Source organism: Sebastes umbrosus, chromosome 11 (assembly GCF_015220745.1).
Source record: "Sebastes umbrosus isolate fSebUmb1 chromosome 11, fSebUmb1.pri, whole genome shotgun sequence".
Lineage (NCBI taxonomy): Eukaryota > Metazoa > Chordata > Actinopteri > Perciformes > Sebastidae > Sebastes > Sebastes umbrosus.
Window position 1 is genome coordinate 7,125,387 of NC_051279.1, and position 18,034 is coordinate 7,143,420.

At 41.6% G+C, this 18,034-nt stretch overlaps 3 protein-coding genes and 1 long non-coding RNA gene across 4 annotated transcripts in view; 2 read left to right on the forward strand and 2 right to left on the reverse strand.

The window, feature by feature from the left end:
• LOC119497334 overlaps positions 1-4,047 on the reverse strand; it is an 8,344-nt gene extending 4,297 nt beyond the window's left edge. The window contains exons 1-4 of the mRNA XM_037785393.1: positions 3,448-4,047; positions 2,238-2,612; positions 598-961; positions 29-382 (exon numbers count right to left, since the gene is read on the reverse strand). Of these exons, the coding sequence (XP_037641321.1) occupies positions 29-382; positions 598-669 (426 nt within the window). The 5' untranslated portion in view covers positions 670-961; positions 2,238-2,612; positions 3,448-4,047. The remainder of the gene's footprint in view (positions 1-28; positions 383-597; positions 962-2,237; positions 2,613-3,447) is intronic.
• LOC119497335 lies at positions 1,552-17,181 on the forward strand. Its single transcript, XR_005208901.1, has 3 exons — positions 1,552-1,563; positions 12,481-12,484; positions 16,714-17,181. It is a non-coding gene; the product is annotated as an uncharacterized LOC119497335 (long non-coding RNA).
• On the reverse strand, positions 4,536-10,761 carry rrnad1 (ribosomal RNA adenine dimethylase domain containing 1). The gene is made up of 8 exons (XM_037785387.1): positions 10,308-10,761; positions 9,147-9,265; positions 8,535-8,751; positions 8,377-8,439; positions 7,673-7,810; positions 6,728-7,560; positions 5,388-5,572; positions 4,536-5,299 (listed from the first exon to the last, which is right to left on the reverse strand). The coding sequence occupies exons 1-8, from the start codon at positions 10,437-10,439 to the stop codon at positions 5,214-5,216; spliced, it is 1,773 nt and encodes a 590-aa protein (XP_037641315.1). The 5' UTR covers positions 10,440-10,761; the 3' UTR covers positions 4,536-5,213.
• On the forward strand, positions 10,218-16,350 carry isg20l2 (interferon stimulated exonuclease gene 20-like 2). The gene is made up of 4 exons (XM_037785391.1): positions 10,218-10,353; positions 13,139-13,919; positions 14,148-14,348; positions 15,007-16,350. The coding sequence occupies exons 2-4, from the start codon at positions 13,251-13,253 to the stop codon at positions 15,118-15,120; spliced, it is 984 nt and encodes a 327-aa protein (XP_037641319.1). The 5' UTR covers positions 10,218-10,353; positions 13,139-13,250; the 3' UTR covers positions 15,121-16,350.
• Positions 17,182-18,034: the final 853 nt, after the last annotated feature.

Genomic DNA, 18,034 nt, shown 5'->3' on the forward strand with positions numbered 1-18,034 from the left:
TTCCATCAACAAGGTGTCCATTACTTACTGTTACACACATTTCCTCTGGAAATGAGTCACACCGCAGCTCATTTGGCCAGGAAACGCCAAAGCTGGTCATCAAACCCTCACAGCCCCGTTTGGCTCTCTCGCAGAAAGACCTGCAGGGCCGCTGCACTTCCCCCGCCACACACTGGGGGGCGTACACCATGCACACGAACAGGCGAATATCCACCGAGCACATGGTTTGCACCATCGCGTTGAAAAAGGACATCTTCGCTACCGCTTCTCTTTGACTTGTGTGTCCCAGAAGATTTGGAGTGATGGTCTGGTTGTAGGACAGGCCCTGGCACATCGGTATGGTGATCGGCTCACAGACCCCCCCGCTGCTGCCCACTCCATACTGCAACAAGACACAAGTGTACACTGTCACTCCAAGTCTAACTCCCTTTGGCCAGGCTTGTGTGGCCTTTTTACTGTGGCGACACCTTTCGCAAAATACGGTCATTGCAGACAGTTCGGCTTGCAGAGTTTACAGTAACTTTATTTCCATACCACCTTTTCAAGACCATATACTCCTGGTAGCTTTAGATACATAAACAAAAAGAGCAGACTTACGTGTTCACAGGACTCTGTGGTTAATGCTTCACACCTTAAGGTTTCTGGCCACTGGAAGCCAAACTTTGTCATCACCGGCTGACAGCCGGACCGTGCATGCTCGCAGAGCGTTCTGCAGGGAGGTCGAGGTGCTCCCGACACACACTCTGGAGTGTAGATGGAGCACAAGAAAGGCTTCAGATGAGTGGAGCAACCCAGTCTTACAAGCGGAAAAAAACTGATGTATTTCCAGGCCTGCTTCGTCCTGAGTTTTTTGGCCCAGAATGTTGGGATAGACAGTCTCAGTGTAAGGCAGGTCACGGCAGAGAGGGACAGTGATTGTCTCACATGTTGAGGATGTTTGAGTAAAACTGAAGTCTTGACTCTGGAAGAACAGAAACATAAATCAGTGAATTCTGAAACATTTTTGCTGCTGTAGTTTTCATCAACTACACGTGCACCTGCAAATTCTGCTAGTAGTGCCTTTTAAAAAAAGTGACTTTATTCAACAATGATTTGTCTGTGGGCAACTTGCAAGTTATTTTGCCAGACATAATGTCACACGTGAGGGCACGTGAGGAGCTTAAGTGCCCCTCTGGTTGACCCAAGCGCCCCTAAGGGTTGGGTTATGCTCAAAAGGAATTGGTCGATACAACGCGTTGTCTGTCTGACCTCGCAAGTTGCGACGCATTCTCATCCCAACTCGTCACATCCTGATGCTTTGTCAGACCCCTCGGCGTCACTCTTTTCTGTCGCAGTAAACACGTGCTTAATGTTGTGATTTAAACAAAAACACTTGCTTAGCTTCAGGCAATAAAACCAATAGTTTGGTTTAGGAAAAAACAACATGGTTGAGCTAAAAACTACTACGTTTATACAGTGAAAATGACACTGAACGTTGTGGCGCAAGGATGAAAGCCTTGTGTTTGTTGGACCCAACCACTTCCCCTCCGCCCGCCCGGTGTGTCTTTTCGCTATCGAAGCTACGTCACCACACTCCCGGGGCGCTTTCCCTGAGCGTTTCATATTGACACGGATGGGTTTACATTGTAGTTAATGGAAAGTCCGGTGCTTCTCGTACCGACGCTAAACGGTGCCTTAAGCGTCGGTATCTAACGCTGATGGCCGTGACAAAGCATCGGTATTTGACGCCCTATGAATGGAAATTGGGAATCGCGCTTGGTGTATGCTATGATGTTGATGAATGTGACTCGGGAGCACGGCTGTCGTTCTCAACTTTTGAGGACAGTTTGCACAAGCGATAACTACATCATAGCATTTAAATACGGGTATAACGGTGCATATTTTCAGACAGTCTCTCCTAGAAGACGTTCATAGTGTTGCACTCAGTTGTTCACACAAAAAGTTACAGAAATTGTTGGACGCAGCCCCACAATTCTAACGTCGGAAAGGTGTGGGGGGAGGGGGTTACTGAAGCAGCTCTGATGGAGTATATTAAACTTAAAGTTTGGCGCCTTAATGTGTTCAGGTGTGACTTTTTGCTATTTAATGTAAATGCCTTGTGCAAGACACTTTGTACCTTGTTTTTTGAAACATGCTCTACAAATATAGGTAGTATTATTAAAAACTCTACACCTAGTGGCTTCTAAGACATAAAGAGCCTTGCAAACATCTCAAAAGCCCAAAAAGAGCAGACTTACATGTTCACAGGAATCTGTGGTAAATGCTTCACACCTGAGGGGTTCTGGCCACTGTAAACCAATCTTGTTCATCAGTGATTCACAGCCGGACCGTGCTTGCTCGCAGAGCGTTCTGCAGGGTGGTTGAGCTTTACCTAACACACACTTAGGAGTGTAGACAGAGCACAAGAAAGGCTTCAGATGAGTGGAGCACCCCACTTGTATAAGCGGTGCAAACGTCTGTAGCACCAGGCCTGCATCCTCCTGAGTTGTGTGGCCCAGAACGTTGGGCAGGACAGTCTCAGAGTAAGGCTGGTCGCTGCAGAGAGAGACAGTGATTGGCTGACATGTTGCAGCGGGGGCAGCGGGGGTTGGAGCTACAGTGATGACTGGACCCTGGAAGAAACAGAAACATGTATCAGTGATTTCCATATAACCACTTCAGATGCGTAAGGTGAGGTGTGACCTTACAACAAACATGACATTGAGACCTTTTACTCAAGTAAAGGTAGCAATAACACAGTATAAAAATACTCCATACTATCAAAATGTACTCATAGTATCAAAAATTAGTATTAAATAAAAGTACTGACCCTACTCAGAGTGTTATATATTATTCTATATATTATTGGAATATTATTATTGATCCATTTGTGTAAGCAGCATGATAAATAATGTTTCCATAAATACTGGAAACAGAGGAAACTGCTAGCCTGGCTCTGTCTAAAGCTAAAAAATCCACCTACCAGCACTTCTGAAACTCACTAATCAACATTTTTAAGGATAAAAACAATTTTTGTGGTTTTACGTGGGGGGTTATGTGCCGGCCTACTTCTTGGCCGGGTGCAGTGACTTCCTGAAGTCACTACATTAAACCACGAATTTACGTTTTTACACCAGTTTTTGTACATATTATATAAACAAGATATAACGTGCTTATCACTGAACTTTAGAGGTGCTGGTAGGTGGATTTTGTTACCTTTGGACAGAACCAGGCTAGCTGTTTCCCCCAGTTTCCAGTCATTATGCTAAGCTAAGCTAACCAGCTGCTGGCTGTAGCTTCATATTTAAGGTACAGAAATGAGTGGTGTCCATCTTCTCATCTAACTCTCAGCAATAAAGTGAATAAATGTATTTCCCAAAGTGACAAACTAGTTCTTTAAAGAGTCTGTGCAAGACCAAAAACGACAAATCAAATTTCAAACACAAGAGTTGATCATTTCATACTAACCTGCACACAGTTAGACGTTGGTAAAGTTTCACATCGTAGTCTCGACGGCCAGATCAACCTCTTCGCTCTGAGGGCAGACTCACAGTCTGTCTTGACCTTCTCACAGAGAGCTCGGCATGGCTTCATTTGGTTGTTGGTCTCCGAGTCGCATTCGGGCACAACAACGCGACACATGAGTATGCCGACGTTCGGTGAGCAACGAGTCTCCACAATCTGACCAGTCTGCTGCAGGTTGTAGCCTAGTGCACCGTTCGGATAGGAGCTAGTGGTGTATCCCAAACCTTGACAAAAGCTGGACGTTACTGGCTTGCAAGGAGTATGCCCGCTGTGTGCCCGCTGTGGAGACAGCAGCAAACCCCAAACCACCAGGACCAAATGCTTCATGGCTCTCAGTGATCTCTAAAACTGTCCTGTGCTGTTTAACAAAGCTTTTGGAGGTATGAGACCAGTGTGTCTGGTTCTCGGCTTAGGAGGTGGAGTAGGAGTCCACGAATGGAGTCTCTACAAACAAGGCACTGATTTAGGACCACTGTTAAGGCCACATATCAATAAGATGCTCAACACAAAATGAGAGCCAAACTGGTCTCAGAGCAGCAGCCCTATTCTGAGGATTCAGAGCTTTGTCAACATCTGGTTGGGATTATGTGTTCTCTGTGGAACCTGGCGGGGGGGGGGGGGGGTGAGAAGTTGTTGCACAAAAGGCTGGCACAATAGACCTCAATTCTGGGTGGAAAGTATTTCAACACTAAAAGGATTGAGAAACATGTTGTGATGTTTACAAACAGATGTGCGTCCAGTTCTCTGGAGCTTTAATTTCCGTAAACAGAGACTTTTGTTCCAGAATTACCAGTGCACACCCACCATGTGGTATCATGTTGTTTGCAGTAAACAGGATTAGTTGATTGCAGGCCTAAAAAGACAGCGGTACGAGAAAAGGTAGTTGACTTTCTTGCTGAAAGATACCAGATTCTTGTCTCCCTTTTCAAAGAGCCCTGAGTCGAAGTCGATGCTTCGAGGGCGCCTGAAGTCGAATATCAGTTTCTCAGTTGAAGCGTGAGACTTTTGTAAAGAGAAAAGCTTCAGACGTGTTAATGAAAGGAATGCATTTAATGACAGAAATATCCAACATGTATCGCAGAACAGGACTCGAGTAGGATTTGAGTAGGACAGGTTTGTTGAATACACAGTCTGTCTGTTGTCTAACCGACATAGCATGCCTTATAAAACCAGGTGCAATGTAACCGAAAAGGTATCAGTAACAATATTCAGTGTTTTCAGCAATGCTAGTTGTGTGGCTGTAGAGATGGTGATGCAGACTGTCTGTTCGTACGTCAATCCAACACTTAATCCCAGACTGAAACTTTAAAAAAAACTACTATTTTGCTACGTACAGAATTTTGACAAAAACATGAACTTTGGATGAATCCTAATGAATCAGTTTTCATTTATGGAAGCAGATCTGAGTGCCCACTTTGTTACAGCGAGATGCTTTTAGAGCTTTACAGTTCCACTGTAGGAAAGACATGTACTCCTTCAGGAAGAAAATATGTCAGAGGATGTCCAAAGGTCGGCAAAACAATGATGTTCCCTTAATGTTCATTATTTAAAATCTCTAAAAACAGAGGATAAAATCAAGATTTAAGTTTCTTGTATTGTTTAAAAGAGAACTAGATTTTCGTAATCTTCATTCTCAAAAAGTACGGGTGACTTTTTCCACCAAAAAGTGACCAATATAGTTCGATTTTGGACTTCCCATTGTCTCCTCCTCAAACACGAGACTTCAGAGCCACCAGCACAAAGTTTCTTGGAGAAAAGTTTGGGTCGAAGAGAGGAACCAGCTGGCTGTCCACACCTGCAGAAAGACGAGGCTTCAGTTAGAGCTGGAGGAAAATAAAAGCAGCAGTTTATTAGAGTGAGTGTCACAGAATCCAGCGGCTCACCGTTCTCCTGCAGGTAGATCATCCTGTCCAGCAGCACCAGCGTCTCCACCACAGGAGCCAGCAGCAGGGCCAGGCTGAAGTACACCACCACCCTGCCCTGCTGCTTCAGCATGGCCTCCACCCGCTCCGGATCCAGAGGCAACCCGGGAGGCAGGCTGACCCGAGCCAGACCCAGACGGGCGTACCTGAGAGGGAACGTGGATGCAGACAGAGGAGGGTATTACCATTAATCCTGAAATAGTGGCCTTTATTTACTTCAGCTGTAATTATTTGAAAAAGACTTATATAAGAGATTTTATTCTTTGTGTCCTGTTTTATAAGGAGTATAAAATCCTGAGTTTGACATGAATAGAATTAGTTCTGTGGAAATATACATAATACTGAATTATTGGCATCTTTTATTTGTTCTTATTTGTTCTATTTGTCCTGAGTAACTTTAGTGAACCTACTCATTTTTTATTTCCAGTTTGCTGTCATCTAATCCATTGGGTCTCAAACTTTTCCAGTGTTTGATTATAATAAATTCATAAATGTATCAATTTTCTTGCATTTAAATGATGAGGCATTCAAAACCTCAAAGTGAATACATTAAAAAATAATTCAATTAGTAGTTCTATATACTTATTCTGTCTTTAAAGAGGACAAGGACTTTTTAACTTTTCCCCCTCTGGCGTTTCCAGGTGGTATTATTGTTGGTGCTTCTGTCGCAAAGACAGCCAGATCGCTTTTCATTTTCCTCTTATTATTAGGTAATTATACACTAAAGAAAACAAACTTATTAATATTATATTCCATTTCTGCCAATAGATCCTCCTAATTGTTACACACTGGTCCTTTAACATTTACAGTTTCCATTTTATGATCGCTTTAATTTAGAGATGCCTTGCAACTACATTAAATTACAAACTATTTTTGTGATTCATCAATTGATCATTCAGTCTGTAAAAAAAGAAATGTCTTAACATTTAAAAAAATGCCCATCACAATATCCCAGAGCTCAATGTGACATCTTTGATAATGACTTGTTTTATGCGACCAAACTCCAAATATATTCAATTTACAATGATATAAAACATCACATTCGAGAAGCTGGGACCACAGACTGTTTTTGCTCTATAAATGACTTAAAGAGTGGTTATCAAAATTGTTAGTAATCAACTAATCAATGAATGGACTACCTGTTTCAGTCCTAAATAATTACAATAATTAACCTACAATAATTATGAAGCATTTTTGGACAACATAAGTCTTTTGGGGATTTGGTCCTCTGGGCAGCTCAATACAATATGTTGTAACATGAGACCTTCTGGTGTAAACCGGCGACTGCAGTGTTCACTCACTCTGTAAATGGTAGTAAGTGGGCTTTCTTTATGGTCTGGATTCCTGCCCTGCGCAGATCCGGCCTTGTGTCCCTGATGAAGGTCTCCAGCATCGCCCGGTAACAGTGTGTCCTCAGCAGCTCGCTTTCCTCCCGAAGCCTCCGTGCATAGTCCTCAACAGCATGACACGCCCCCTCCCTCGCCTTATAGGACAGCTGATGTCCCGGCAGCCTTCCCACCCAGGAGCTCATCGGGTAGCCGAACTCTGAGGGAAGCGCATCCTGGCCTGGCGTCTGTGGAGCTACTACCAGTCCTGGAGGGTTGGGATAGTCTCTGGTTGTGATTTTCATATAGCAACACGCCACAGAGGTGATGCCGCGCACATGCGGGCAGTTGACAAAGTGGCGGAGGAGGGTGGCGCTGAGGTCACCGCAGGCGTGGAGACCGGTGAGGACAAAGTCTGGATGACCTCGCTGGCTGCTGTCCTCAGGAAAGACAGGCTGAACACATGAGCAGCAGTTTTCAGCAGATGATTCCTCCTCAGACTCGCTCTTGCTGTGTTTCTTGCTTAACTGGTGTCGTGATGTCGATTCAGAGTCCAGTGAGCGACTATCAGAGTCTGTGGAACCACGACATGATGAAGCCTGAACCACATGAGAAGAGGGATGTTCAACATGCTCGGAGCCCCGCAGTCTCTTTTTGCAGGGTCCGGATGGAGTTGGGGCACCTTTGTGGACACAATCTGCAGCACTCTGCAGCTGCTTGATGAAGGCCTCCCATGATGCCTTGGGGTTTACCCAACCGGCCACATGGCGGGGAGAGGACAGTGATACTGGGACCAGAGAGGCGCAGTTCTAGAAGGAAGAAAGATGTTTATCAACTGGTGCTGATGGTTTGATATCATAATCAATAGTTTTATATTTACAATATATTAAATGACTACTTGTAGTTCAGCAAAGTACCAACCTTTTTCTGCTTTTCCTTCTCCAAGGCCCACAGTAACTGTCCGTCAAACTTGGACGCCATAGCAACCAGGGTGTGATCAGCCTCAATTGCGGTCACAGACAGTCCGAGCCCGAAGGACAGGAAGCGAGTGAGATGACCCTGTTTAGAGCATAGCGGGGGAAAATGTTTAAGGTGTGATGATTTTATTGTTATTCATGTGATGTGCACATGATCACAACACGGTAGTGGCTAGAAGGGACCCAGCAAACTGTTGTTGTATTTAAGTAATATCAACTTGTACCTTTTTCTATATGTGTAAACAAATAAGATATAAAAATATAAAATCTAATCCGCCGCTGAAAATAGTCCCCAACAAATGCACCATCTCCTCCTGCTTGTTGGATTCAAACTAGCGGCCAGCTGTTTGAGGAAATTACCGAGCCTTAAAAAATAAATAAAATGAAACTACGTATTTGTGAGCCATTTTTAAAGATGTATGTCTTTTCATGAGATTTGTTGACAATTTGAAGTACTAGAGAAGACTAGTAGTAGAATATAGCATAGTGTCAGCCTTGCTTAAAAAAGTGTTTTGGTTGCTAAACTTAACCATACCTTAGTCATAGTTTATTTTCCATAACCACAATCTCACTCTGCACTGTTTGTACTGTAGTTGCCACACACAAATATTGCAGAAAAAAATATGGGTAATAAGGCAGGAATAATACCTGTCCAGAGCCCACATCCACCACACTGTCGCAGTCCGTCTGGTCACAAAGTTGTTTTACCAGCTGGGATTTAAAACAAAGCAAAATATTAAAAACAAGTCCATGTTCTTGAATTTTAACCAAAATACAGTGACTGTATCAAATAAGCAATCCCGTACCGAGCCCAGTTTACGGATCTCGTGCTGTTTCTTGGGTTTGACGTGTTTCCTGAATATGTGTCCCAGCAGAGAGCTCTGACTTTGGTTGTCCAGGAACTCCTCAGGCTTCACCGAGCCGGCTGCCCTGCCTCGCTCCCTCCTGCACTCTCTGGGAAACGCCAGAGCGTGAGCGGTGGCACGGAACGCCAACAGGGACAGAGGCCACACCGAAGGATATCTGTAATGACAAACACTCTATGGTTATTATATAAGTCATGAGGCTGGCAGTAGTTTAGATTTGTCTCACTGTCAACAAATCCCACAAGAGGTCCATGCTGCCAAACTACAAACTAATTATATTAACAGAAAATAATCAGGTTGTTAGAGAAGACCACATCTCAATGTTTCTCTACATTAGTCAATTCAGAACTTCTTTGAATCTATTTTTGACTCCATATGAACTGAACTGCGGCCTGAGACCCCTGATAAGTCTAGGTTATAAACATATTCCTTATTTGCTGCCAGACTTTACAAAAACAAATCACATTTGTTGTGGATTTTTGCTTTTAATTTTTTTCACTCGTTTTATGGGAGTAAGGATTCGTAAAGGGCCTGATTACAATCCAGTAGTACCTCCTGTCTCCATGTGTAGCATCCAGTAATAGGTCTGCAATCTGTGGATATGACAGGTCCTGCAGCACAGGCTGCCAGCTGATGGGTAAAGTGTGCCAGAGATCTTCAGTGAAGAACTCCTTTAGGGTAAATAACAAAGTGACAGTTATCAGAGAAACTACTAAAGGATGGGATATGAATCCAGTTGAAAGATTACAGATACAGAACCATTGTTTAAACCAGACAGCTGGAGGATCCTTTCCAACCCTAGAATATACATGATTTTATTTCAGTGAATCTTGAAAGCTTGATGGCTAAGCTGTCATCCATGATGGAGAATGACTCCCACCCCATGCAGGACACCATCTCAGCACTGGAGAGCTCCTTCTGCGACAGGCTGCTCCACCCAAAGTGTGTGAAGGAGAGCTATCGCAGGTACTTCCTTCCTGCAGCTGTCAGACTATGGAGCTTTCAATCATTATTCTTCTTCTTGTCTTGCTGATGTTGCTGCTTTGACACCTGAATTTCCCTCTGGGGATTTATAAAGGTTCATCTTATCTAATCTTATCTAATCTTATACAACCAGCACTGCTCCCAGTAAACCACTTACACACCAAAAACTGTCAATAACCTGATATTTCAGGTGGAATTTAATTTCATTCTCATTGTGCAATATCATTTTCCACTTGTGCAATTGTGTTAATAGCCTGTTTATTGTCAATACTGTATATACTGCTCCTATTTTTATACTTCCTTCTATTTAAATGGTTCATATTTTGTTACACTTTGTTTAGCTCTTTTTTTTTTTTTTTACTGTGTTAGCTGATGCATCTTGTTGTTTTTGCACTATCCTCTTTGCTGCTGTACACTGACAATTTCCCCACTGAGGGACTAATAAAGGAATATCTTATCTTATCTTCTGAACTTGAACATGAGCATGATATGGGACCTTTAATGTGAATGTTGCATGTATTGCTGTAGATTCCACCACATGCATACATCTCACAATGACACATGACTGGTGGACACAATGACTACACATGTACACAATCAAGGATGCAGTAACAATGTGTTGTTGCCATGGCAAAGCATCTTTGTTTCAAAAAACACAACAAGAATACATCAATAGGTTGAGCTGTGAAAAGGCTGCAGACTGTAACACAGTCAGTCACCGATACGCACAATTATATAGGAGTCGGAGACGTGGCTGTACTGAGACAGGAACGTGGTGAGTCTTTTGGCCAGCTCTCTTTGTTGTTCTGCTGTTTGGCTCGATGTAAACATCTCCACGTGCTGCTGCAGGTCAACTGACATGGAGGCGAGCTAATGCTAATGCTAATGCTAATGCTAACATCAGTCAGCTTGCAAAACGTTATTTGTGTTCCAGTTGAGACGACGTGTTTCCACAAACACTTACTAACTCGCACAGAACTTAAAATCGGCATTTATAACGCAAAACCCCGAGCTTTTCTTTTCTTTCTATAAATGCTTGTTGTTGTGGTTAGCCACTAGCTAGCTTTAGCATCATGTAGCATCACAAACTTTCTTCTTCTTCTTTTTCATTGGAGGTTTATCTTCTTCTTCGTTGGTGTTTATTGGCGGTTGGCAAACCAACTTAGAGGTGCGTTAGCGACACCATCTGGACTGGAGTGTGCAGCAGGAGAGTGTGCAGAAACAAAATAAATCATCGTAGTATTGAGAATAAAGTCATAATATTATAAAGTATTACATTTACGTATTATTTTCTTTTATCCTCGTAAAGTTATGACTTTATTCTCGTAATAATCCGACTTTTTTTTCTTGTAAATTTATGACTTTATTCTAGTAAAATTATGACTTTTTTTCTTGTAAACTTATGACTTTATTCTAGTAAAATTATGACTTTTTTTTCATAAAGTTATGACTTTATTCTCGTAATATTACGACTTTTTTTCTCATAAAGTTACGACTTTATTCCACCATCTGGACTGGAGTGTGGAGCAGGAGATTGTGCAGAAACAAAATAAATCATTGTAGTATTGAGAATAAAGTCATAATATTATAAAGTAGTAAATTGACGTGTTATTTTCTTTTTTCTTCGTAAAGTTATGACTTTTTTTCTAGTAATATTACGACTTTATTTTCGTAAAATTACGACCTTCTTTTCTCCTAAAGTTATGACTTTATTCTCGTAATATTACGACTTTTTTTCTCCTAAAGTAACGACTTTATTCTCATATCATTCCGACTTTTTTTTTCATAAAGTTACAACTTTATTCTCGTAAAATTACGACTTTTTTTCTCCTAAAGTTATGACTTTATTCTCGTAATGTTACAACCTATATTCTCGTAAAATTACGACTTTATTCCTGTCAAATTATGACTTTTTTTCTACTAAAGTTATGACTTTATTCTTGTAAAATGACGACTTTATTCTCGTGATATTACGACTTTATTACGACTCAGATGTTTTTTCCCCTCAATGTGTCCGTAATACTCCGTAGTACATTGTCTCTTTGGCCCTCACTGCATTAGACTTATATAATATATACTTAATATAAACTGTGTTACCTTCATCACAATGATCAAATGTTTGGCTGCTCCAGACATATTTGTATTTATTTATTTATTTCTGCCTAAAACGTCTCTTTAGACAGTAAAGGTTGCTGACCCCTGGAGTCTGTTCTAGTACATCTATTTACTAACCTTCCATCACATGTTCTGACTGTCCCTGAACGCACCATGACCCGGATGTTATTACCAGTGTTGTGAGCAGGAGGAACCGTTGAGGTCCAACAGTGTTGCTGCAGGTCTGCTTTTATTCTACACAAAGTTATTTTAAGACGTTTTCCTAATACGAAATCTATCGGTATCGACCTGCTAACGTTCACAAACACGCTGAGCCGAATTTACCGTCAAAAGACGCTCATATTGAACCGAGGAGTTACTGTAGTAACCTCAGATAGCTGTTAGCGAGCTAACATCCGCTAACGGCTAAACCGGAAGTCAGGTCTAGTTAGCATTGTTTGAATTGATGAGCTAATTAAGACACGTGGTGTGGTGGAGTTCACTTGTTTGTGTCAGTGGAAGATGAACCATATAGGTTGTTCCATGTCATATAAAGCTACTTAATCAGGGTTATAATAACCAGTTACTGCACTTGAGTTCAAATTAGAGGTAACTTTACTTGACTATCACCATTTTATACTTCTAATCCACATCTCAGAGACAAATAGTGTACTTTTTACTCCTCTACATTATCAGACAACTTTAGTTCAGTTCAGACAACTTTATTTATCCCCAAGGGGGGCAATTCATTTGTAGCATTCCCAGTTCATACATCCATACATCCATACAACAGACAACCAATAATTAGTTAAGTCAAAGGAAACTAGGATATTAAAGGCATGGGGCAGTTGGAGGGACAAGTTACAATAAGAACCATATAAATAGGATTATAGCAATAAAAACCCCAAAAATAAGAAACAGTATATGAAAACAACATATCTTAAAGTTCCTCTAAATAACAGTCATGTAAAATGGGTATGGTCTGTGTTCAGCAGCTAAACAGCAGAAGGGATAAAGGACTTTAGGACTTTCAGATTACAGTTTTTCATCACCTTCCAGATGTGTTGATGTATCTTGCATGATACTTGCATGCTTTTACTAAGTAAGGTTTTGAAAGCAGGACTTTTACTTGTATTGGAGTATTTCTTACAGTGCAGTATTAGTACTTTTATGTAAGTAAAGGATCTGAATACTTCTTGGACCACTGATTATAACCACACATGTTGGTAATGAGAATCCCCCTGTTGTAGAAAAATATTTTTTTGCCCTCATTGACCCCTGTCATATGTAACAACATTATTTAATAAGAGGGCAGAAGTCAAATGTAAAATTTGCCCATGTGTTGAAGTACCCCTCTTAAATTCTTGCTTTAGGTTGCAGGTTGGTGCACACAGGTTATATAGAAGTTATACATTCATGTCATCCAAATCAAGACAGGGTTTGTTAACGTTGTGTTTGTCTTGCAGGATGGTGCATTTAAACTGGTGTCAGCTGATACAAACTTGGCTACAGAAGTAGATCTGAACGATTACTTTGAGGAAACTTACTTTTGACTTCTGCCGCACTGCGACTTTAACCATGTCGGACACTACGATCAACGTGTGCTATTCTGATGAACCCGCACAGAGGAGAAATCAAACAGGAAACCGATTGAAGAGAAAGAAATGGCCCCTTAAAAAGACGCATAATGTAGAGCAGAAGGGCGTCCCGGAAGGTAGATATAAATACAACCAGAGAATGGGACAGTCCAGACACAGCCCACCTCCATGCCAAAATGGAGCATCTGTAGAGCAGCCATCGCTTCCCACTTCCACACACAACAGACGTTTACCTCATCCAAGCAGCACCGCCAGCGCTTCACACTGTAGCTCCAAGCCTTCAACATCCGCACACAGCCTGGCTTCCTCGAGGGTCACTTTGAACAACAAAGGCAGCCATGACAAGCCAGAGGAGCCTGTGAACACAAAACCAACAACCACCGCCCCACGCCCCTCAGCATCAAGCAGCCATAGACCCACTGGAATCCCCACAAAGTACCTCGCTATTGACTGTGAGATGGTGGGTACGGGACCAAAAGGGAGCATCAGCCAGCTCGGTCGCTGCAGTCTAGTGTCCTATGAAGGAGACGTGGTTTACGATAAATTCATCAAACCCTCCGTGCCTGTAACTGACTACCGCACCCGATGGAGCGGCATCCGGCACTGTAACCTCGTCAATGCCACGCCATACTCTGAGGCCAGGAAGGAGGTGAGGAAATCCTTTGCAGCAGGTTGCCATTTCATTATACAAATGTGTTATCTCTGTCATTTTCCCACTGCAAAAACACATTGAACTTTAACTTAACATGTAGCCGTTGTTAGCTTTTGTTTCCGCTGTACTCCACTTCCACTGTCCAATCATTTTTTGGATTAATTTATTAATTGATGTCAACACATCAAATTAACTTTGTTGAGTGAATGTGTTCTCTGTTGGCAGATACTGAGGCTGCTCATGGGCAAGGTGGTGGTTGGCCACGCCGTCCACAATGACTTCAAGGTCCTCGGTTACTCGCACCCCGGTGTTTTGACCAGAGACACGTCTCGCATCCCTCTGCTCAACCTGAAGGCCGGCTTTGCCTTGAACGAGTGTGCCTCACTGAAGAGACTCACTAAGGCCATCTTCAACCGAGACATCCAGGTAGGAGGAACTCTGCAGTCGTCTTTAGTGACTTTCATACATGCAGCTTGTCAATTTAACATGTAGCTCTTACGTCTGAATAAGCCTCCAAGTCACTTTTATGTAAACGTCACAACAGTAATGTTAGTAGGTCAGACCTGGTCCCATTTCTTTCACACTTTCAACACAAGTGAATTGAATGCTGCTACATATATGTAAAGACACAGAGAGAGAGATTAAATGCATGTTTTAAGATAAGATAGAACTTTATTTATCCTGAGAGAAATTGTTGTGCAGCAGTTGCAACAAAATATATGATATATAACATAATAATATTTAAAATAAAGGTTATCAATGTAAAAAACATAACAGGTTAACTGTAAGGACCACAGATGCACCTGCTCCTTAATGTCGTCAATAAAACCATAAGGAACATTTACATAATAGACACCTGCTGTATGTCCGAATGACAAAGAAGCCTGCAGTGGTGTGTATTCCTGAGAAAACACAAAACAGGAGTCTGAAATCCACTTCAGTCAGTTCACTGTTCACTTCAGGAGTAAATAGTCAATGACGGAGATAAACTGCATCTTAAAGGAACCTTGTGAGAATGTTTTAGCTAAAGTGTTTAAAAATGTCCCCAAAGTGACGTCAAACCTGTCCTCTCTTGTGTCCTCAGACTGGGAGGAAGGGTCACTCTTCTGTGGAAGATGCCAGAGCCACCATGGAGCTTTACAAAGTGGTGGAGGAGGAATGGGAGAGGACACTAGCTGCCAAATCACAGGCCAGCTAGTGCCAGGTTTGAAGAGACAACATGGAAATAAACTTTACATTTTAAATTGACATTTTGGTATGGCAGGTATGTGGTGTTGAGCGACTGCCCGGTTACAGGATCAACTCCTCCTACTGTCCTGTTGACATGTGAATGAAGATACCACGAAAACCTGCTCATTCAGTGAACTGGATGAATTTAAAAACCGTAATATGATCATGGGAGAAGAATATATTAACTGTCAGGTCAGACACTTTGCTTTGATCTACAGTTTCAGCAGTTCTTTCTCAGGGTTTGCATTGTGTTTAAAGGTGCTCTTGCCACTAGGAGGCAGTCATGTTTTCATCCCAGCAACAAAAGAACATCATTGAAACAGTGTCAATGATCCCACACCCCCCCACAAAAGAAATGTTTTCCGCAAGGTAAGTGTTAATGAAATCTGCAGTTCAGCGGTTGCAGGACAACATTCAACATTCTCGCCATTTGAGCGTGGACGATAATGACTTTTTAAAGTCTGATCAAATACCACTAAAAGAGCTCATTCGTCAGTTTTTATAGTTTTAATTATGTGAAGAATTGAAACAAAATATTGCTTTGATCAACTAATGATGTTCTTCAGGGAGATTTTAGAATTTTAGAAATACTGAGTCCTGCATGTGGCTTTTATGGATAAGAAATGGTTACACTTACAGTTATACTATTTCATTTCCAGTCATGTTTTAAAATGTGACTAAATATTTTTTTAATGTAAATGTTTGGAGAAAAAAAAAGTTAGAACAACTGCAAACATAGACGTCTAGAGAGAAGGAACTGTTAAAGTAGTCAGTGATCCACCAACAGGATCTAGTATATTGGAGCAGGAGGCCTGAAATTCATATAAATGTTGATTTAGTCCCTGGTCATTATCCTGGCAAAATATTTCGACACCCGATTTCCACAATAATTTAAAGTTACACATGATAACGGATTGCCAAATCCCCTACACCCACCAAAATAGAGGACATGACCTCTGTGTCCTCAATGGTAGCTACGTCCTTGATGCTCTACATGACTATGTTTATAAGACTCTTACTTGACACAACCAGCATCCAGTTGTTTATCTGACCTCCAGTCAGTTAATGCAATTCTGCTGTTTTGGAATATGGAAGTGCTTACCTTCAGAGTTTGTTTCTTTCTATGCAACGTTGGACGAGTTCAGTTGTCTGCTGTAGATTCAGCTTGGTGCTTAACTTCAATAAATCATTACCACAATCATTTTTGATGTATTAGAATAATTACTGTATTAAAGCACACAAAACTGTAAATATTTCAATTTTATTCAATTCTGCTGTTTATGCTGCGCGTCGTCTTTATGACAGTGAGACAACCATAGATATATCTCTGAAAACAACACGCTCATTTGCCAGTTTATTGCACTGAGAGGCTTTTCTAATACTTTGTACTCCCACATTTATATAAGTGAAGACAGATAGACAAAATGGACGGACAGTCTAATCAACACCCCTCAACATTATAACCAAGACGGTATAGGATTTATTGCATCTAGACGGCATCAGTTTTCACTCGCAGTGCCTGATCAAGTGGCAACTGAAATCACCTGGGATTTTGGTTCAGTGGGACAGTGTGTAGGATTTGGTGGCATCTAGTGGTGTGGCTGCAGATTGCTACCAACTGAGTACCCCTCCACTCACTCCTCCTTTTCAAAGACTGCGGTAACATGAGCCTCCCAGTGCAAAAACATGGTAACGCCATGTGCCTCGCTCAGAGGCCATCCTTACCATAATAACAAGAGGATCCGCTCCCTGTGTAGATATGAAGGGCTCATGCTAAGCTAACGTAAACACATCAATTTCAGGTTGTTTTTTCAGGTGATTATACAATAATGAAAACATATTTATTAATATTATATTCCATTTCTGCCAATAGATCCCACTAAATGCTCCACACTGGACCTTTAAAGTTTAAATGTATTTTCTTGTTGTTAAAGGCTGGATTATGACAATCTGAATGTCTCAGCTGAGTGAAATGTGAATACTTTTGTTTGGTCATCTTATCCACATTAATAATGACTAATGAAAACGATCTTGTGCGCAAATTTCTTCTGAGAGTACCAATGCTTTGCCTTTATTTAAGGTGAGGGATGTTGCATACGTGTATCATCGAAGTCCAAAAACAAAGTTATGCAACTGACTACATCTATTTAATTTAGGCAAAGTTCTTGCACAACTTTAACATTTGAGAACTGTGGCTTCTCTTAAAGGAAAAGAAGGGTTTTGTAGTAAAAGTCTGCAGCCATGCTAGCGACTCTGTGAGGTTGTACTCAGGTATAGTGGTGCGTCAAGCTAAATGCTAGCATCAGAATGTTAACTTGCTTCCAATGACAACGCTAACATGTTGATAATTAGCAGTTATAATGTTTAACTTGTTCACTATCTTAGTTTTACGCAGTGGTTCCCAGACCTATTCTGCAGGGGCCCCCTTTTGTAGATTGATAGATCTATCCCTAACCCCCAGGCCAGTGCACAACCATGCATCATTGATATTTAGCAACGCTGCACCCCCCTTTTTATAACTCTGGGCCCCCCGTAGGGGTCCCGCCCCCCAGTTTGGGAACCACTGGTTTAAAATGTTGGCATGCTAACATTAGAACTAAAATAAAAGAACAGCTGATGGGAATGTCATTTTTTCTGCAGGTATTTGGTCATAAATTAGAAAGTATTGAACAGATTGAAATGGTTACCCGGCCCATTAATATCATAAAATGTTGCAGCAGTTTATTAAGTAGAAGTTGAGATATTTCACTAGAGGAGTGAAGACTTTGACCTGCTGGTGGCGCTAGAGGAAAAGTCAGAGGATCATCAAAGTCATTAGGATTCATTCTCTGAGGACCATGAATATCTGCACAAGATTTCATGGAAACCCCTCCAATAGTTGT